This window comes from Chiloscyllium punctatum, chromosome 31 (assembly GCF_047496795.1).
Source record: "Chiloscyllium punctatum isolate Juve2018m chromosome 31, sChiPun1.3, whole genome shotgun sequence".
Taxonomy (NCBI): Eukaryota; Metazoa; Chordata; class Chondrichthyes; order Orectolobiformes; family Hemiscylliidae; genus Chiloscyllium; species Chiloscyllium punctatum.
The window spans coordinates 70,557,414-70,578,927 of NC_092769.1; the positions used below are offsets into that span (position 1 = coordinate 70,557,414).

At 54.0% G+C, this 21,514-nt stretch overlaps 1 protein-coding gene across 1 annotated transcript in view; it reads left to right on the forward strand.

Moving 5' to 3' along the window:
- The window catches only part of LOC140457179 (neurexin-2-like), a 224,953-nt gene that overhangs the window by 116,615 nt on the left and 86,824 nt on the right, over nucleotides 1-21,514 (forward strand). Inside the window, exon 2 of the mRNA XM_072551240.1 lies at nucleotides 12,660-15,104. Coding sequence (XP_072407341.1) covers nucleotides 14,372-15,104 — 733 coding nt within the window. The 5' untranslated portion in view covers nucleotides 12,660-14,371. The remainder of the gene's footprint in view (nucleotides 1-12,659; nucleotides 15,105-21,514) is intronic.

Genomic DNA, 21,514 nt, shown 5'->3' on the forward strand with positions numbered 1-21,514 from the left:
GCCTCTCTCTCTCTCTCTGTCTCTCTCTCTCTATTGCTCTCTCTCTCTCTCTCTGCCTCTCTGTCTCTTTCTCTCTATCTCTATCTCTCTCTCTCTCTCTGCCTCTCTCTCTCTCTCTCTCTCTGCCTCTCTCTCTATCTCTCTCTCTCTCTGCCTCTCTCTCTCTCTCTCTCTCTGCCTCTCTCTCTGTCTCTCTCTCTGCCTCTCTCTCTCTCTCTCTGCCTCTCTCTCTCTCTCTCTCTCTGCCTCTCTCTCTGTCTCTCTCTCTCTCTGCCTCTCTCTCTGTCTCTCTCTCTCTCTCTCTCTCTGCCTCTCTCTCTGTCTCTCTCTATCTCTCTCTCTCTCTCTGCCTCTCTCTCTCTCTCTCTCTCTCTATCTCTCTGCCTCTCTCTCTGTCTCTGTCTCTCTCTCCATCTCTCTCTCTCTATCTCTCTCTCTCTCTGCCTCTCTCTCTCTCTCTCTGTCTCTCTCTCTCTATTGCTCTCTCTCTCTCTCTGCCTCTCTCTCTGTCTCTTTCTCTCTCTATCTCTCTCTCTCTCTCTCCGCCTCTCTCTCTATCTCTCTCTCTCTCTGCCTCTCTCTCTCTCTCTCTCTGCCTCTCTCTCTCTCTCTATCTCTCTCTCTCTCTGCCTCTCTCTCTCTGTCTCTCCATTACCCTTTCCTTGGTGAAAAACACCTGGAGAGATTCCTCATGTAAACAAAAGACAGAGTCCAAATGTGGGCCAGGATGGCAGCTACCTCAGTCGAGAGAGAGAGAGAGAGAGAGAGAACGCGAGGGCATAGGTTAAGGGTGAGAGGGGAAAGATATAAAAGAGACCTAAGGGGCAACGTTTTCACCCAGAGGGTGGTACGTGTATGGAATGAGCTGCCAGAGGAAGTGGTGGAGGCTGGTACAATGACAACATTTAAAAGGCATCTGGATGGAGACAGGAATAGGAAGGGTTTGGAGGGATATGGGTCAAGTGCTGGGGAATGGGAGTGGATTAGGTTGGGATACCTGGTGGGTGAGTGCAACCTGAGGGTCAGAATCCCTCAGGCGAGGGGAGAGGGCAGGGTTTATGACAGGGTAACCCCCCCCCCTCCCACCCCCACCCCCGTCCCTGGCGCGGGAATCAAAGCCATGCTTCAGCCTAGGTGGCACACACGGCCGACCAGCTAGCTGAGCTAACCTGATTCAATCAGAGGAAGCCTCCAGTCCGAAGTCTGGGTAAGCGTTGTCTGTTGTTGTTGGAAAGTCCATCTGGTTCACTCATGTCCCTTTAGGGAAAGGAAACTGCCATCCTTACCCGGTCTGGGCCTGACTCCACAGCGATGCGGTTGACCCTCACTTGCCCCTCTGAGGCAATTGGGGACGGGGCAACAAAGGCTAGGCATGAACCCAAACCGTCTCCATCTGGAGGTGGGGGTCTGCGTGTTCTAGATTCTGTGCCGCGTGTCTCGCAAATTTGTCACCTCAATCTACGCCTCACCCCGCCAACCCTCTGATCCTCAGGACTGGGGGGGGGTCACTGTGGTCATAACATGGGGGAGTCGAGGCGGGGAGGATGGGTGGGGAGGGGGCTTCAACTCTCAGTCAGAGGAAGCCCGTGACAGCCCTTGGCCAAATGCGTGGGGAAGATGTTTAGGAGGGACATGGACCCGAGGGCACAGCCTCAGAGGGAAGGGACTGAGATGGGGAGGAATCTCTTCAGCCGGAGTGGGGGGGGTTGGGGGGGGTGAGTCTGTGGGACACGTTGTCACAGAGGTCGGGGGAGGGTGAGCCATTAAGACAGAGATGGATAGAATCTTGATTGGTGAAGGATGGAGTCGACTGGGGAGTTGATGGACCGGTGGTATTATCGCTGGACGATATTTGGATAGTGTTCCAGGGAGCTGTGTTCGAATCCCGCATGCCAGATGCTGGAACTTGAATTCAATAAACATCTGGAATTATGAGTCTAATGACAGCTATGCTAATTATCGGGACTAACCCATTTGGGTCACTAATGCCCTTTAGGGATGGAATGTGCCATCCTTATCCGGTCTGGGCCTACACGTGACTCCAGACCCCACAGCGATGCGGTTGACTCGCAGCGATGCAGCGAGGTGGTCATCCCAAGCACGAATGAAGGAAAAGTTGATGGGAAAAGGGGGACTTGCAAAGGGGATGGCAGTGACAAACTCTCTTACTCCTGGCATGGCCCCCCCCCCCCATTGGCTTGTCTTGAGGTGGGAGTGGCAGACCCTTGTGGAAGGGGTAGAGGGGAAGGGAATCGGACTGGGGGGGGGGTTCGAGAAATGAGATCGTGGGCCACGTTGGGGGTGGGGAAGCAGAACACCTCAGAGATGGGGAACAGTGGGACTCCAGGACTTGATGCTATCCAGATGGGAGTCTGGGAAACATCGCAGGCTCAAAGATCCGAGCCTCTCTGTCTCGCTCTCTCTCTCTCTCTCTCTCCACCAGCGCCGTTCTCTCCCAACGATTTAGTGATTAATGGCATGGAAAAAAAAATACATTCATCAGGCATTTGAAACACAATTTCATTTAAATGACTTCAATTGAGTACGCGGTGGTTAATAACACCATATCAGCACAATCGGAAGATTTCCCTCTCCAATGGGAATTGCTGGTGTACTCTTGTTTAGATTACTTACAGTGTGGAAACAGGCCCTTCGGCCCAACAAGTCCACACTGACCCTCTGAAGAATAACTCACACAGCCCCATTCCCCTATATTTACCCTGAACACTACGGGACAATTTAGCACGGCCAATCCACCCTAACCTGCACATCCCTGGGCACTATGGGACAATTTAGCACGGCCAATCCACCCTAACCTGCACATCCCTGGGCACTATGGGACAATTTAGCACGGCCAATCCACCCTAACCTGCACAACCCTGGACACTACAGGACAATTTAGCACGGCCAATCCACCCTAACCTGCACAACCCTGGACACTACAGGACAATTTAGCATGGCCAATCCACCCTAACCTGCACATCCCTGGGCACTATGGGACAATTTAGCATGGCCAATCCACCCTAACCTGCACATCCCTGGGCACTATGGGACAATTTAGCACGGCCAATCCACCCTAACCTGCACATCCCTGGACACTATGGGACAATTTAGCACGGCCAATCCACCCTAACCTGCACATCCCTGGGCACTATGGGACAATTTAGCACGGCCAATCCACCCTAACCTGCACATCCCTGGACACTATGGGACAATTTAGCACGGCCAATCCACCCTAAACTACACATCCCTGGGCACTATGGGACAATTTAGCATGGCCAATCCACCCTAACCTACACATCCCTGGGCACTATGGGACAATTTAGCATGGCCAATCCACCCTAACCTGCACATCCCTGGGCACTATGGGACAATTTAGCATGGCCAATCCACCCTAACCTGCACATCCCTGGGCACTATGGGACAATTTAGCACGGCCAATCCACCCTAACCTGCACATCGCCCGAGGGTGGGATCGAACCTGGTTCCTCGGCGCTGTGAGGCAGCAGTGCTAACCATTGAGCCACCGTGCTGAGTTATTCATTTTCCAACCAACGCGTTTAATGGTCACAGCGTTCCCTCCCCCAGCAGGAACTGCGAACTGACCCCCCCCTCCCCTGTTCTCTCACTCCCCACCTTACCCCCCCGCCGTGCAGGGCAGAGATACCCTGAGCATTGTCTCTGCAATTCGTTCCTTTAAGTGATACTGGGAACGCTCCAAAGATATTGGAGTGGAATGGGGTAGAGCCATCTGATATCCCCCCTCAGGTTGAAAGGAATGGTAGTTTGGGGCTCGTGTTGACCATAACACAGTAAGGTATAGTAGGAGAAGTCGACTATTCGGCCCATCGAGTCCAGTCCTCCGTTCAATTGTGGTTGATATGTTTCTCATTCCCCCCTCTCACCTGCCTTCTCCTCGTAATCCTTGACCCCCTCACTAACCAAGGAACCTTCTATCTCTGTTTACTCGCAGAGTTTCTGCTTTTGGTAAATTCAGTGGGTTTTGCTGAGAAACACAGGACAGACTCTGAAATGCCTGGGAAAGGGGCGATCCCCCATCACCCTTGATTTATACATTCACCAGCCAGCTCAGAGCCCCTCCCCAGAGTGAGGAGAATCTATTAATCTTCTCTTTTCCCTCGATTCGAAATCCCCTGTTTATATTTTACGACGGCCTGGTCAGAGTAGATGTTGGGAAGATGTTCCCATTGGTAGGAGAGACTAGGAGCCGAGGGCACTACCTTAAAGTAAAGGGGAGACCCTTTGGAACAGAGATAAGGAGAAACTTCTTCAGCCAGAGAGTGGGGAATCTATGGAATTCACTGCTACCAAGGGCTGTGGGGGCCAGGTCACTGAGTATATTTATAACAGAGTTCTTGAGTGTCAAGGGGTGAAGGGTTACAGGGAGAGAGCAGGAGAATGGGGTTGAATGTAGAACATTCCAGCGCAGTACAGGCCCTTCGGCCCTCAATGTTGTGCTGACCTGTGGAACCAATCTGAAGCCCATCCAACCTACACTACTCCACTCTCATCCATATGTTTATCCAATGACCATTTAAATGCCATTAAAGTTGGTGAGTCTCCTACTGTTACAGGCAGTGCGTTCCCACACCCCTCCTACTCTCTGAGTAAAGAAACTACCTCTGACATCTATCCCCCCCTCAATGTAAAGCTCTGAGAAACTCATCAGCCATGATAGAATGGTGGAGCAGACTGGATGGGCCAAATAGCCTAATTTCTGCTCCCATGTCTTATGATGCTAACCATTGTCTTATTCAGATCTCGATCCGTCTTATCTGTTTGCTGACCAAGTTTCTTGCGGGTGTCAGAGTCAATCCCCCTTCCTTTCATCCTTCGAATCTCCGACCAGCCGTCTCATGTGGCCCTTTGCACTTACCCACCCCCCCCCCCCCCCGTGCTAAAGTGTAGACGTTATCTCGTTGCCATCAACTGGAAACCCTGCTTTTGTAGATCCTTCAGAACTTCGGAACGCCGCACTTTCTCCCCTTGGCGACAATCCCACTGGGAGTTACAAACGCAAATTCAAACTCTTGCTGATTTTGGTAAATACTGTGGGGTTTTTACCATGAAACACAGAACAGAGTCTGAAATAACTGCACAGAAGAGGGGGGTGTGTGGGGGGTTGGGGGGGGGCGCTATCCCATCACTCTTTACTTACACATGCACCAGCCGGCTCACAGCCTGTCCCTCGAGTGAGGAGACTATATGAATCTTATCCTTCCCTTCGAAGTCCCCTGTTTATTCATTTCTTCCCCTGACCGATGGAGATTCTAAATCCCCCTGCCCACAAGATAGTTAATTGTCAGCGAGAGGTCCCTGATTGGTCCAGATTAACAGCCCCGGTCAGGGATCTTGTACTCAACGAATCCACTTGGACCCTTGGCGGGGTCAGGAAGCAGGCCCTTCGGCCTAACACATCCGTGCTGACCTGATATCCCAACCTAATCTAGTCCCTTTTGCCAGCACTTAGCCCACATCCCTCTAAACCCTTCCTATTCATATACCTAGAGTAGGCGATGCCATTTCCTGTGATGACATCATTTCCCATGGTGATGTCGTTTCCTCTTCTTTTTCTCGCGGGGGGGGGGGGGGTGGTAAATGGTAATTTCACTTACCAGAAACTTGGTCAGAAAACAGATGCCTTTTAAACTGTACCAGCCTCTACCAGCTCAGTCCATACCCGTACCACCCTCTGCGTGCGTGGTAAGGTTGCCCCTCATGTTCCTTTTATATCTTTCCCCTCTCACCCTGAACCTGTGCCTGAACTTAGAGTCAGAGAGTCATAGAGATGTACAGCATGGAAACAGACCCTTCGGTCCAACCCGTCCATGCTGACCAGGTACCCCAACCCAATCTAGTCCCATCTGACAGCACCCGGCCCATGTCCCTCCAAACCCATATACCCATCCAGATGCCTCTTAAATGTTGTCATTGTACCAGCCTCCACCACATCCTCTGGCAGCTCATTCCATACACACACCACCCTCTGGGTGAAAAAGTTACCCCTGAGGTCCCTTGTAAGTCTTTCCCCTCTCACCCTAAACCTATGCCCCTCTAGTTCTGGACACCCCCACCCTGGGGAAAATTGACCTTGGCTATTCACCCTATCCATGCCCATTGTGGGGGATTTTATCCTCTTCAGTAAGGTCACCCCACAGCCTCCCACCCTCAGGGAAGATAATGAGGAGCTCATTTGTCTCTCCATTGTGTGCTCTATCACGGCCTGTCACCCGAACTCAGTTGCCCACCTTGTGCCTTGCGTGTTTGACCTCATACGAAATAAGAGCAATTCCCCGTCCCCCCACCCTCCCCCCCCAACACCTCGAGCCTCCTCCACCATCCAATGGGATTGCTGCTGGTCTGATCACTCCCCATTCTGGGACGCCTCCCCCTTTGACCCCTGCCGTGACCCTTAACCCCCTTCGCTGACCAAGAACCTGTGCGGCTCTGCCTTGACTTTGGCCTGAGGGTCGGCGGTGGGTCCACTGCCGTTGTCGTTTCGTGTAGGGTCACGGAATCCCTGGACGCGGGCCACTCAGCCCATCGGGTCGTCAACCAGACCCCGTTCGCCTCTGCACGTTTTGAATGAGAGACTCCTTGCCGACTCAGGTGAGGTGACTGGGCTCACTGTCAACTCCTGAGGGACTTCCCTGGGGTCGGGAAATGTGGGATTGTTGGGCTCTTGCTGTCCGCTGGCAATGAGCCGTCCTAATCAGCCTCGTCCTATAGCTCCAACCCTGGCAACTTCCTTGTAAATCTTTTCCTCACCCTTTCAGGTTTCACAACATCCTTCCTATAGCAGGGAGATAGGATTGAACGCAGTATTCCGGAAGTGGCCTTAGTCTTGAAATCCCCCATCCCTCAGGAAAAGTCACCTTTTTACGCCCCTCACGGACCTCCCACACTCCAATGAAAGAAGCCTCAGCCTCTCCTTATAACTCAATCCGAATATTCTGGGCAACATCCTGGTAAATCTCTTCAGAACCCTCTCCAGCTTAATACTATCCTTCCTATAAGAGGGTGACCAGAACGGGACACAGTATTTATCCTATCCGTGCCCCTCTATAAGGTCACCTCTCAACCTCCCATGCTCTTTGAAAATAATCCCGGCCTATCCAGCCTCTCCTTATAATCCAGACCCTCCATTCCCGGTAACATCCTGGTAAATCCCTTCTGACCCCTCTCCAGTTTAATAACATCCTTCCTGGAACAGGGCGACCCAGAACTGGACACAGTGATCCAGACGAGGCCTCACCAATGTCCTGTATAACCCCAACATGACGTCCCAACTCCTCCACTCAAAGGTCTGAGCAATGGAGGCAAGTCTGTCATGTCACTGAGGTACCAAGCCAACCCACACATTGGGGGTGGGGGGGGGGGGTTGGGGGGTGGGGTGGGGGGGGTGACAAATTTCAATTGAGTAAAACACGACCTTAATGGCAGCTTTGGGACACTAATTTCCTTGTGTCCCCTTTGGGAAGCAGATATGTTGACTAGCCTAAGCCTACACGTAACTCCAGACCCTGGTTTGACTCACAACAGTCCTCTTCAAGATCACTCAGTTCAAGGGGCGATCAGATAAAGGGGGCAAAGCAGCCCATTAGGGATAGGAGGAGGAGTAGGCCATTCTGCCCCTCGAGCCTCCTCAACCAGTCAATGGCTGATCCAATATTCCTCACTTTCCTGTCCTTTCCCTCGATTCCTCGACCGATCAGGAATCTCTCTGTCTCAGCCCTCAATATCCACAAGGTCTCTGTGCCCCACCCCTCCCATAGCTCTCCGTGGCAAGGAGTTCCAATCCTTTGAGGGAAGACATTCCTCTTCATCTCAGTCTTAAATTGCTCCCCCCCCCCCCCCTTTATTCTGAGACTGTTCCCTCTGGTCCCGGATTCTCCCCATGAGGGGGAAACACCCTCTCAGCATTGACCCTGTCAATCCCCCCCAGTGCGAGGTCACCCCTCATCCTTCGAAACTCCATTGGGTCGAGTCCCACCCTTTGCTCATGAGACAATCCCTCCGTATCGGAACCATCCTGGATCTTGTCGGTGGACTCCACATCCCAATGAATGAATACGTCTCCACAACATAAGACCGTAAGACATGGGAGCAGAGTTAGGCCATTCGGCCCATCGAGTCTGCTCCTCCGCCATTCGATCATGGCTGATGTGTTTCCCAACCCCATTCTCCCTGTAACCCTTGACTCCCCTCATCAATCGGGACCCCATCTCTCTCTGTCTCAGTGACTCTCCCTCCACAGCCCTCTGTGACAATGTGTCCCACAGATTTCCCCCCCTCCAGCCGGGGAAATTCCTCCCCATCTCAGTCCCTTCCCTCTGAGGCTGTGCCCTCAGGTCCATGTCCCTCCTAAACATCTTCCCCACGCCCACTCTACCCAGGTCCCTCAGTATTCTGGAAGTTTCAATCAGATCCCCCTCACCCCCCCCCATCCTTCTAAATCCCATCGAGTACAGACCCAGAGTCCTCACCCGCTTCTCATACGACAAGCCCCTCATCCCCGGGATTGTTCTTGTAAACCTCCCACCCCGTCCAAGGGCCAGCAACACCCTTCCTTAGACACGGGGCCCAAAACAGCTCACGATATTCCCAATGCGGTCTGACCAGAGCCTTATACAGCCTCAGCAGGACATCCCGGCTCTTGGATACTAGCCCACTCGGAAATGAACGCTAACGTCACATCCTTAGTTTGGGAAAATTTGTCCGAAATTCTACCGCAGGGGTTAACTGAGGGAATGGTGATGGGGGGGTTGTGGAGGGGTGTGGGGGGGGGGGGGGGGGTGGGGGGGTGGAGTGGGGTCTGTGCCAGTGAGGAATTTCGGAAGGGGCCTGAGGATTTTGTGAAGTTGGTCAGTCAGGGCTGAGGGGAGGGGAGATTTTGGGATCGATGTAGTGGGGGGGTGGGGGGAGGGGGGGGGGAGGTTGCTGCGAATGAGGAGCAGAAGGCAAAGGATCATCTGGTGTCAGGCAGATCATTCCTTGGCCAAGATTGATCGCTCCCCTCAGTGAGTACAAAATTACTCAAGCTGAAAGGTGCTTATGCCACAGAGATGATACAATCAGATTGAATTATTTTCACTGGCTGAATGTGGAAGGAATGTCCGTGGATGGAGCAACTGATAATTCACGAAGGAGCAAGACTTCCTGCGCAATGTTATTGAGATTGTTACACAGATTCAGGCCTTTCCTTGACTCAGGAGGGAGATTTGACCTCGGGTTGACCCATTCTCCCCTGACCCATAATCTGAGAGTACATATTGATGATGCTTGGACAATCACATAATACAGAATAGGCCTTTCACTCTCCGAGTCGACACTAACAGAGAAACATACCCTAACCCTAACCTTAACCATCACCCTAACTCCATCCCGAAACCTAATCACAACCGTCACCTAACCCTAACCCTATCCCAAACCCTAACCCTATCCTCAACCCTAAACCTGGCCCTATCCCTAACTCTAACCCAATCCCTAACGCTAACCCTAACCCCAACTCTAACCCTAACCCTAACCTCAACCCCAATTCTAACCCTATCCCTAATTCTAACCCTATCGCTAACCCAATGCTTAACCTTAACCCTAATCTTAACCCCTACTCTAACCTTATCCCTAGACCTAACCCTAACTCTAACCCTCTCGGTAACCCTGATCCTAACCAATCCCTAACCCTAACACAATCTCTAGCCCTATCCCGAACCCTAACCTTAACCCCGAACCTTAACATTAACCTGAACCATAAACCTAACCACAACCCAAATCTAACCTCAACTATAACCCTAACCCTAAGCTTGGCAGTGGGGTAACATGGTGGCTCAGTGGTTAGCACTGCTGCCTCACAGCGCCAGGGATCCGGGTTCAATTCCAGCCTCGGGTGACTGTAGGTGTGGAGTTTGCACATTTTCCCCGTGTCTACATGAGGAGTGCTCCGGTTTCCTCCCACAGTCCAAAGATGTGCAGGTTAGGGTGGATTGGCCATGGTAATTTACCCATAGTGTTAGGTGCATTAGTCAGAGGGAAATGGGTCTGGGTGGGTTACGCTTCAGAGGGTTGGTGTGGGCTGGTTGGGCTGAGGGGCCTGTTTCCACACTGTAGGGGAATCTAATCTAATCCAACCTCAACCCAAACCTTGATGCAGTTGCAATGTTTAAACGACATTTGGATAAGGACATGAACGGGAAAGGGTTTGGAGGGACATGGGCCAGGAGCAGGCAGGTGGGGCTAGTTTAGTTTGGGATTATGGTCAGCACGGACTGGTTGGGCCGAAGGGTCTGTTTCCGTGCCATGAATGAATAATTACCTTGCGAGCATTTTAGTAGCCATGGTGATGCCGTTCACGAGAGCTAGTTTCCAGCACTAATGGGGAGCAGATGCTGCTGAACTCCTGTAGCTTTCCTGTGTCTGTTTACAATTTGATATTGCGATGTTGTCCCGAATGGAGCGTAGAGAGTTTCTATGAGGCCTGCGCACTCAGGGAACGTCTTTGATGCTCAGGCTGTAGGCGGCAATGGAAAATGTGACCTGTCTCCCATTGAAAGCAGGAGGAATTGTGAGCAGTGAGGCCTTGGGGGGGGGGGGTAGGTTCGTAGTTTCATGAAAGTGGAGTTGCAGGCAGACATGATAGTGATGAATGCGTGTGGTATGCTTGTCTTTATTTGATAGAGCATTGAGTTGCCCTCACCCCTGCCATTGCAGGAAGTGCAAAACCTGCAGCCACATATCCCCCACTCCCTCCGTCCAAGGCCCCAAAGGAGCCTTCCACATCCATCAGAGATTTACCTGCACCTCCACACATGTAATTTATTGTATCCGTTGCTCCCGATGTGGTCTCCTCTACACTGGGGAGACTGGGCGCCTCCTAGCAGAGCGCTTTAGGGAACATCTCCGAGACACCCGCACCAATCAACCCCACCGCCCCGTGGCCCAACATTTCAACTCCCCCTCCCACTCTGCCGAGGACATGGAGGTCCTGGGCCTCCTTCACCGCCGCTCCCTCACCACCAGACGCCTGGAGGATGAACGCCTCATCTTCCGCCTTGGGACCCTCCAACCACACGGCATCAATGTGGATTTCACCAGTTTCCTCGTCTCCCCTCCATCCACCTTATTCCAGCTCCAACCCTCCAACTCGGCACCGCCCTCTTGACCTGACCCACCTGTCCATTCTCCTTCCCACCTATCCACTCCAGCCTCCTATCTGACCTATCACCTTTACCCCCACCTCCATCCACCTATTGCACTCCCACGTACCTTCCCCCCAACCTCACTCCCTCCCATTTATCTCTCCGACCACTCGGCTCACAAACCTCATTCCTGATGAAGGGCTTATGCCCAAAACATCGATTCTCCCGCTCCTCGGATGCTGCCTGACCTGCTGTGCTTTTCCAGCAACACACTGTTGACATTGAGTTGGGAGGTTCATGTTGCGGCTGTACAGGACATTGGTTAGGCCACTGTTGGAATATTGCGTGCAATTCTGGTCTCCTTCCTATTGGAAGGATGTTGGGAAACTTGAAAGGGTTCAACAAAGATTTACAAGGATGTTGCCAGGGTTGGAGGATCTGAGCTACAGGGAGAGGCTGAACAGGCTGGGGCTGTTTTCCCTGGAGCATCGGAGGCTGAGGGGTGACCTTATAGAGGTTTATAAAATCATGAAGGGCATGGATAGGGTAAATAGACAAGGTCTTTTCCCTGGGGTGGGGTAGTCCAGAACTAGAGGGGCATAGATTTAGGGTGAGAGGGGAAAGATATAAAAGGGACCTAAGGGGCAACTTTCCCCAGGGTGGGCAGGGAGCATGGGTTTAAGGTGAGAGGGGAAACAGTTAAAAGAGACCTAAGGGGCAACTTTTTCACCCAGAGGGTGGTGTGTGTGTGGAATGAGCTGCCAGAGGAAGTGATGGAGGCTGGTATAATGACAACATTTAAAAGGCATCTGGATGGAGACATGAATAGGAAGGATTTAGAGGGATCCCGGCCAAGTGCTGGCAAATTGATTCAGGATAAGAGTCGGTTCCGACACAATTCCCGTTCTCGTGCGATCCCGCATCGTCAGAAAACGGTGCGGCGGCCGTGCCCTTGATACCGATGGTGAGGTGAGGGGAGCGGGGTGGTCTTACGGGCAACACAGGGAAAGGGACGTATGCGGTTCTCCAATCGGGTCACAGCCGACCGAGGTGTCGGTGTCGGAACCGAGTGGAACGGGTCAGCAAGGGTGGGTCGGGCCGAAGGGCCTGTTTCCGTGCCGTAAAGCTCTCTCCGCTGCCCTTCCTGTGACGGCGCTCCCACCCATGGGTTGAAGTCATGCCAGGGTCGTACATACGATAGGAAAAGGGGGTGAGTGGGGTGGGGAGGGGGGCCTTGGAATTTTCAAAGTCATTGGTTTTCCTTTTGGGTTGGGGGTCAGAGCAGAACCTGGTTTGGGGGTAGCGGGGTGGTTTCAGGTGGTGAGGGCGTTCATGGGGTGAGAGGGTTAGGCCGAGCCGTAGGCCGGAGCTCCGATGGCTCCCTCGATCTTCTCTGTAACACCATCGCCAGCGTGGAGTGAGGTGGCAGCCCAGGGGTGAGCTGGGAGTTGGGTTGACGTTCTTCGACCCTCTCTGCTCAGTTTTCCTCTTTCCGTTTTGCAGGGAAGCGCCTCAGAAGGAGAAGGAGAGACCGAAAGAGGCGCCATGGATTTCGGATCCCGGATGAGGAGAGCGTGACTTGCGTCTGGCGTCCCACCTACCCTCCCTCGCTCGCTCGGCTCGCACACCCGCCCGCCGCCCGCTCTCTTCCTCTTAGCCGTCCTCTGAAGCGATGCGTCGCTGGGCGGGGCCCGGCCCCAAGTGTCCCCCTGGGCCTCTCAGGTCCTCCTGAGCGAGAGAAGCCGCCCCTTGCGACTCCCGCAAGGCCGGACTAGCCTCCTGTGTGCAAGGCCGCAGCTCTTGAAGGGACCTCGGGGCGAAGATGGAGAGGTAGACGGGCTGAAGGGCCACCTAATCCCCCGCCTCCCCTTGCCCAAAACCAGCCCCTCCCCCCCACCCCGCCACTCCAACCCCCGCCCCAAACGGAGAACCCCCCCCACCCCACCTCTTGCCTGAGGACCCGTATCCGTTACGACAAGCTCGGCTGACAAACCGACCGACCAATCCTGCGCGTCCCAGGGCGTTGCCCCTCCCCCTTACCGAGGTTCGGAGGTTCTGGGCGGTGGAGGGTGGGTGGGGGTGGGGGGAAGAGGTCTGGGGAAAAGAGAAAGGCCAACGCCCTCCCACCCCGGTGGCCAGAGGGAGAGTGGGCTGGTGAACTGGGGGAGGCGGCACCCACAACCCCACCCCTCCCCCCTCCACCCACACTGTGAACCTTTGACCTTTGAACTGGGCAGGAGTTGAGACCTGACGGCGCAGCTGGGGCCGGAGGGGGGAAGCAGGGGGGTCGGAGGGCAGTGTAGGCTTCCCCCAGCCAGAGGGAGACGGAGGGCTGGTGAACTGTGGGAGGCGGCGCCGTCCGAAACAAAACCTGCCCCTCTCTCTCTCTCTCTCTCTCTCTCTCCCCTCCGTCGCTCGCATCCCGAACCTGGGCACGAGGGGGTCTACCGCTGAACCTGTTCATTGGGGCAGGGGTGACCGGTCGGGGTGGTGCAGGGGAACTCTGGCCGTGGAGAGAGAGGGAGAGGGAGAGGTTGGGGGAAGGGGGTGAGGGGCTCTGGTGGAGACCGTGAAGTGCCGCCATTGCGGTAAACCCCAACCCCCGGCCGGGCAGGGGAGACCGTTGAACTCGTGGAGGGGCGGGAAGTGAATGCTTGAGAAGGGGACGGGCTGGTGAAGAGGGGGTCAGGGAAGATCGGTCCACAGAGAGAGAGAGGCAGAGAGAGAAGAGGGGGTGGACTGCGAGAGGTGACGCCATCGAAGCGGAAATCCTGCTGCCTGAGGTGGGGGGGGGGTGACTCTTTGACTTGGCAGGAGTTGGCGCGTGGCGCTGACCCCAATTGACCTGCACTTGACCCACAGTTGACCTACAGGTGGCCAACAGTTGACCTGCAGTTGACGCACCGTTGACCTGCAGTTGACCTTCAGGTGGCCAACAGTTGACCCACATTTGACCTACAGTGGCCCACAGTTGACCCACAGTTGACCTGCAATTGACCTACAGGTGGCCAACAGTTGACCCACATTTGACCTACAGTGGCCCACAGTTGACCTGCAGTGGCCCACAGTTGACCTGCAGTTGACCGACAAGTGGCCAACAGTTGACCCACATTTGACCTACAGTGACCCACAGTTGACCCGCACACGACCCCCCCCAATCCATACCCCGAAACCCCCTCCCCAACCCCCACCCAAAGAGAGGGGACCCGAAGAAGATGGCGGTGGGCAAGGCTGGAGAGGCGACGCTGCTGCCCGGGCTGAGCATCCTGCTGGGTCTGGCCTGGGGCCTAGCGGGCTTGAGTGGGGCCCTGGAGTTTGGAGGCGGCGCGGGGCAGTGGGCGCGCTACTCGCGTTGGACGGCGGCGGGCTCCCAGGGCGAGCTGAGCTTCAGCCTGAGGACCAACGCCTCCCGGGGCCTGCTCCTGTACCTGGACGATGGCGGCTACTGCGACTTCCTGGAGCTGATGGTGGCCGAGGGCCGGCTGCGGCTACGCTTCACCATCTTCTGCGTGGAGCCCGCCAGCCTGCGCTCCGAGGCCCGGGTGGATGACAACCGGTGGCACATGGTGCTGCTGACCCGCAACTACCGGGAGACCACGCTGGCGGTGGACGGGGAGACGCGGACCGCGGCCGTGCGCTCCAAGCGCCGGGACATGACGGTGGCCAGCGACCTCTTTGTGGGGGGCATCCCACCTGACGTGCGCCTCTCCAGCCTCACCTCCAGCACCGTCAAGTACGAGGTGCCCTTCCGGGGCCTGGTAGCCAACCTGAAGGTGGGCGGCACGCCGCCGGCCCTCCTGGGCAGCCAGGGCCTGAGGAGCGGGCAACCCGAATCGCCGTGCTCCGGGCCCAACCCCTGCCCCGACGGCGGCGTCTGCGTGGTGCGCGACGGCAAGGCGGTGTGCGGCTGCTCGGACAGCGGTGACCCGGCTCGTCCCTGCGGACAAGGTAGGCACACACCTCCGCGCCTCGGAGCGCCACGGTCTCGCGGGGGAGGGTTCAGGTGTTGTGTGGTGCCGCAGCAACCCTGGGCGTTACTCTGGGGACCAGGCATGGGCGTGGGGGGAGGGGGTACAGGATGTGGGATGGTACACAATCACCTGCAGGGCGGGGGAGCGGGTCGTTCAGCCCATTGGGCCCTCCTGACACACCGAAGAACATTCCCTCCCCCCCACCCCCCCACCCCCTTTATCCCTGTAACCCCGCATTTCCCCACCGCTAATCCACCCTAACCTGCACATCCCTGGGCACTATGGGACAATTTAGCACGGCCAATCCACCCTAACCTGCACATCCCTGGACACTATGGGACAATTTAGCACGGCCAATCCACCCTAACCTGCACATCCCTGGGCACTATGGGGCAATTTAGCACAGCCAATCCACCCTAACCTGCACATCCCTGGACACTATGGGACAATTTAGCACGGCCAATCCACCCTAACCTGCACATCCCTGGGCACTATGGGACAATTTAGTACGGCCAATCCACCCTAACCTGCACATCCCTGGACACTATGGGACAATTTAGCACGGCCAATCCACCCTAACCTGCACATCCCTGGGCACTATGGGACAATTTAGCACGGCCAATCCACCCTAACCTGCACATCCCTGGGCACTATGGGACAATTTAGCACGGCCAATCCACCCTAACCTGCACATCCCTGGGCACTATGGGACAATTTAGCATGGCCAATCCACCCTAACCTGCACATTCCTGGGCACTATGGGACAATTTAGCACGGCCAATCCACCCTAACCTGCACATCCCTGGGCACTATGGGACAATGGAGCACGGCCAATCCACCTTAACCTGCACATCCCTGGGCACTATGGGACAATTTAGCATGGCCAATCCACCTTAACCTGCACATCCCTGGGCACTATGGGACAATGGAGCACGGCCAATCCACCTTAACCTGCACATCCCTGGGCACTATGGGACAATTTAGCACGGCCAATCCACCGTAACCTGCACATCCCTGGGCACTATGGGGCAATTTAGCACGGCCAATCCACCCTAACCTGCACATCTTTGGACTGTGAGAGGAAACCCCACGCAGACACGGGGCGGGGGGGGGGGGGGTGAATGTGCCAACACCACGCTGACAGTCGCCCGAGGGTGGGATGGAACCCAGGTCCCTGGCGCTGTGAGGCAGCGGTGCTAACCTCTGAGGACCAAGAGTCACGCATCAACACTGTCCCCAGAGTAACTCCCAGCGGCGTTGTGACATTGTGCTGTCAATGCTGATCTCTGAACTGTTTGAGATTGTTCTGTTTGACAAGGCTAGATGCTCTGGCAATGTGTTCTGTACAGCAACCTTCCTCCTTAGCACTGTATGTTTCGAGTGTTCAGAAAGAACGTCTCTGACCTCTTGCCTCTGAATGACAAAGGGGAAGTTGTTTGGAGGACGTTCCTCAGTGTCAACATACAGAAATGCCGAGGATACAATTGGGATACCTCAGGTGTAAAATGTTGGAAATGGGATTGGGGAAGCGGAATATTTTCAATGGATGGATCCATTCAATGTTCAGAGAGAGTGATGATGGCTCAAAGGTAGAAGACAGAGGGTGTTGGTGGAGGGTTGTTTTTCAGACTGGAGGCCTGTGACCAGTGGAGTGCCACAAGGATCGGTGCTGGGCCCTCTACTTTTTGTCATTTACATAAATGATTTGGATGCGAGCATAAGAGGTACAGTTAGTAAGTTTGCAGATGACACCAAAATTGGAGGTGTAGTGGACAGTGAAGAGGGTTACCTCAGATTCCAACAGAATCTTGACCAGATGGGCCAATGGGCTGAGAAGTGGCAGATGGAGTTTACTTCAAATAAATGCGAGGTGCTGCATTTTGGGAAAGCAAATCTTAGCAGGACTTATACACTTAATGGTAAGGTCCTAGGGAGTGTTGCTGAACAGAGAGACCTTGGAGTGCAGGTTCATAGCTCCTTGAAGGTAGATAGGATAGTGAAGGCAGCGTTTGGTATGCTTTCCTTTATTGGTCAGAGTATTGAGTACAGGAGTTGGGAGGTCATGTTACGTGTGCACAGGACATTGGTTAGGCCACTGTTGGAATATTGCGTGCAATTCTGGTCTCCTTCCTATTGGAAAGATGTTGTGAAACTTGAAAGGGTTCAGAAAAGATTTACCAGGATGTTGCCAGGGTTGGAGGATCTGAGCGACAGGGAGAGGCTGAACAGGCTGGGACTGTTTTCCTTGGAGCGTCGGAGGCTGAGGGGTGACCTTATAGAGGTTTACCAAATTATGAGGGGCATGGATAGGGTAAATAGGCAAAGTCTTTTCCCTGGGGTGGGGGAGTCCAGAACTGGAGGGCATAGGTTAAGGGTGAGAGGGGAAAGATATAAAAGAGACCTAAGGGGCAACCTTTTCACCCAGAGGGTGGTACGTGTATGGAATGAGCTGCCAGAGGAAGTGGTGGAGGCTGGTACAATGACAACATTTAAAAGGCATTTGGATGGGGACATGAATAGGAAGGGTTTAGAGGGATATGGGCTGGGTGCTGGCAGGTGGGACTAGATTGGGTTGGGATATCTGGTCGGCATGGACGGGTTGGACTGAAGGGTCTGTTTCCATGCTGTACATCTCTATGACTCTATGACTCTATGTTATCATGGGAGTAACACAACAAGTTGGGACAGAAACTTGTTGGAAATGTAAATGAATGGTATTGCGAGGTATCAATGAGTGGAATGAGACCTTTTCTCACTCATGGGATGTGGGCGTTTCTGGCTAGGCCCAGCGTTTATAAACCCCATCCCTAATTGCCCAGAGGGACTGTTAAGGGTCAATCACATCGCTGTGGGTCTGGACTCATGTGTAGGCCCAGACCGGGTAAGGATGGCAGTTTCCTTCCCTCAAGGGACATTAGTGAACCAGATGGGGTTTTCCAACAAATGGTTATTGTTAGACTCTTAGCTCCAAATTCTTTACTGAATTCCAATTCTACTATTGGCAGGATTTGAACCTGGAGTGGTCGGGTGGGCGTGCATGCTCCCCGGAACATGAGGTGGGTTTCTGGGCGAATAGTCGAGCAACGATACATCTAGGTCTCACTTGCCTACAGTATTCCACAATGGGCAACACTGCAGTCATCGAATCATAGAGATGTACAGCACGGAAACAGACCCTTCGGTCCAACTCGTCCATGCCAATGAGATATCCCAACCCAGTCTCGTCCCAATTGCCAGCATTTGGCCCATATCCCTCCAAACCCTTCCTATTCCTGTCCCCATCCAGATGCCTTTTAAATGTTGTCATTGTACCAGCCTCCACCACTTCCTCTGGCAGCTCATTCCATACACGCACCACCCTCTGGGTGAAAAAGTTTCCCCTTAGGTCTCTTTTATATCTTTCCCCTCTCACCCTAAACCTATGCCCCTCTAGTTCTGGACTCCCCCACCCCCAGGGAAAAGACTTTGTCTATTTATCCTATCCATGCCCCTCATAATTTTATAAACCTCTATAAGGTCACCCCTCAGCCTCCGACACTCCGGGAAACCCTGTACAATCACAGCAGGACTTGGAATAGAGTTCGCGCCTCATTCCTGCTGAAGGGCTTCGGCCTGGAATGTCGACTCGCCTGCTCCTCGGATGCTGTCTGACCTGTTGTGCTTTTCCAGCACCACACTCTCGACTTGCAACAGAGCGGCCTTATCGCTCGAATATTAATCCATGGTCGGGGGAGCCGTTTGGATCCAGACCTTTCCTGGTGGACTTTGAATTCAGTGAAAAATTTGGAATTGAGAGTGTAATGGAAGACCATTGTTGATTGCCCAAACCACATCTGTTTCACTAATACCCCTTCCAGGGGGAGGGGTGGGAATTCTGTCATCCATACCTGGACAGAGCCTACACGTGACTCCCAGACTCCTGCAGCGACGAGGTCGAGTTTTAACTGCTCCTGTCAGCAATTAGGGATCGGGGGTGGGGGGGGGAGTGGGGGAGGCGGGGGTGGGGGGGGGTGGGGGGGGTGTGTGCAATAAACAACGGTCTCGCCAGTGACGCCGACATCCTGTGGAGGAACCGAAACAAGAACTGAAACCGACAGGACTGCGGACGCCTCAAATCGAGAGACAAAGGCTGGAAAAGCTCAGCCGGTCTGGCAGCAGCTGCGGAGGGAGTTAGCGTTTCGGGACGGAAGGGTCAATCCAACGTGAACTTTCGATATCCACCTCCCCCCCCCCCCCCCCCCCCACCCCCCCCAACCCCCCCCCCCCCCCCAACCCTCGGGCCGTAATGTAACTGTTGATTGCTCTCTGAAATTGCTGGGAGTACCCATTGGCTTGAGGTGATGAGGGATGAACTATGTCATTTGTCAAAACTCATTTTGTGGGGTGTTGGTGTCCAGCCCCAGCATTTATTGCCTCGTCCAGAGTTGCCCCCCTCCCCCCTTTGAGAAGCTGGGGGTGAGCCGCCATCTTGAACCGCTGTAATCCGTGGGCTGTGGGTTAGACCCACAGTGCCCCTGAGAGAGGGAGTTCCAGGATTCTGACCCAGAGACACCAAAGAAATGGCCGATATATTTCCAAGTCGGGATGGGGAGAGGTGGGAACTTGCGGAGGGAGGGGGGTGGTGTTCCCATGTATCTGCTGCCCCTTGTCCTTCTAAGATGGTGGTGGGTTTGGAAGGTGCTGCCTGAGGAGCCTCGGGGAGTTGCTGCAGTGCGTCCTGTAGAGGGGACACACTGCTGCTACTGAGCATCGGGGGGGGGGGGGTGGGCGGGGGGGGGGGTGGGAGGGAGGGGGTGTAGGGCCAATCGAGCGGGGGCTGCTTTGTCCCTGGATGGTGTCGAGCTTCTTGAGTGTTGTTGGAGCTGCCCCCATCCAGGGGCAAGTGAGGAGTATTCCCTCACCCTCCTGACTTGTGCCCTGTCGATAGTGGGATAGGCTTTGGTGGAGGCAGGGAGTGAGTTACTCACTGCAGGATTCCCAGCCTCTGACCTGCTCTTGTAGCTGCTATGTTTATGTGGTGAGTCTGGTTGAGCCTCTGGTCAATGATAACCCCCAGGATGTTGACAGTGGGGGATTCCATTGAATGTCTGGGAATGATGGTTAGATTCAGTGATGGTAACACCATTGAATGTCACGGGGGCGATGGTTAGATTCAGTGATGGTAACACCATTGAATGTCAAGGGGGTGATGGTTAGATTCAGTGATGGTAACACCATTGAATGTCAAGGGGATGATGGTTAGATTCAGTGATGGTAACACCATTGAATGTCACGGGGGCGATGGTTAGATTCAGTGATGGTAACACCATTGAATGTCAAGGGGGTGATGGTTAGATTCAGTGATGGTAACACCATTGAATGTCAAGGGGATGATGGTTAGATTCAGTGATGGTAACACCATTGAATGTCACGGGGGCGATGGTTAGATTCAGTGATGGTAACACCATTGAATGTCAAGGATTCGGGATTGGGATAGAGTTAGGGTTCGCGATTTGGTTAATTAGGGTTCGGGATTGGGTTAGAGTTAGGGTTCGGAATTGGGTTAGTCAGGTTTCGGGATTGGGTTAGAGTTAGCATTTGGGATTGGGATAGAGTTAGATTTCGGGATTGGGATAGAATTAGGGTTTAAGATTGGGTTCGAGTTAGGATTCAGGATGAAATTGAGTTATATTTCGGCATTGGGATACAGCTAGGGCTTGGGATTGGGATGTAGTTAGAGTTTGGGATAGAGTTAGGATTATGGATAGGGATACAATTAAGGAAATATCCCGAATTTAAACCCCATAGTTATTTTGTCTCTCCAACAGTCATTAAGTTGTACAGCATGGAAGCAGACCCTTCGGCCCAACCGGTCCATGCTGGACCGTAATCCCAAACTAAACTAAACTTGGCAAAAACAAAGACACCATTTTGAATGAAGTGCTAAGGACGCCATAGTGCACTGGGGCTCTGACCTGTTGTCGGAACAATATGGCGGAGTGGGGCCAAACTGGATTGCTGTTCAGGCGAGCTAGCAGCGACTCAATGGGTCGAATGGCCCCCATCATAATCCCGGTAGCACTATTTTAGGTCACATGTTAAAGTGCGAATTCCCTTTCTCGGAAGACGGCAGAGGTTCGGGTGGAGTGTTTCGGGAAAGGGGGTGGTGCCCCATCTTTCAATCGATTGATGTCACTGTCTCCCCCAAGCCCCCCAACAACCCAGGGCCCTATCTGCAAGGTGGTTTCCTCAACGCTCTCCCGGAATTTCCAGCACCCCCCCACCCCCCGCTCCCCTTAAAAGCCGGCAATCGCCTACTCGGTTGGCATCAGGGTAGGAAAATCCAACCCTGCCAACGTAGAGAGGCATTCAGTACCACCCATTGCCCCTGAGTGACCACCTTCCTGT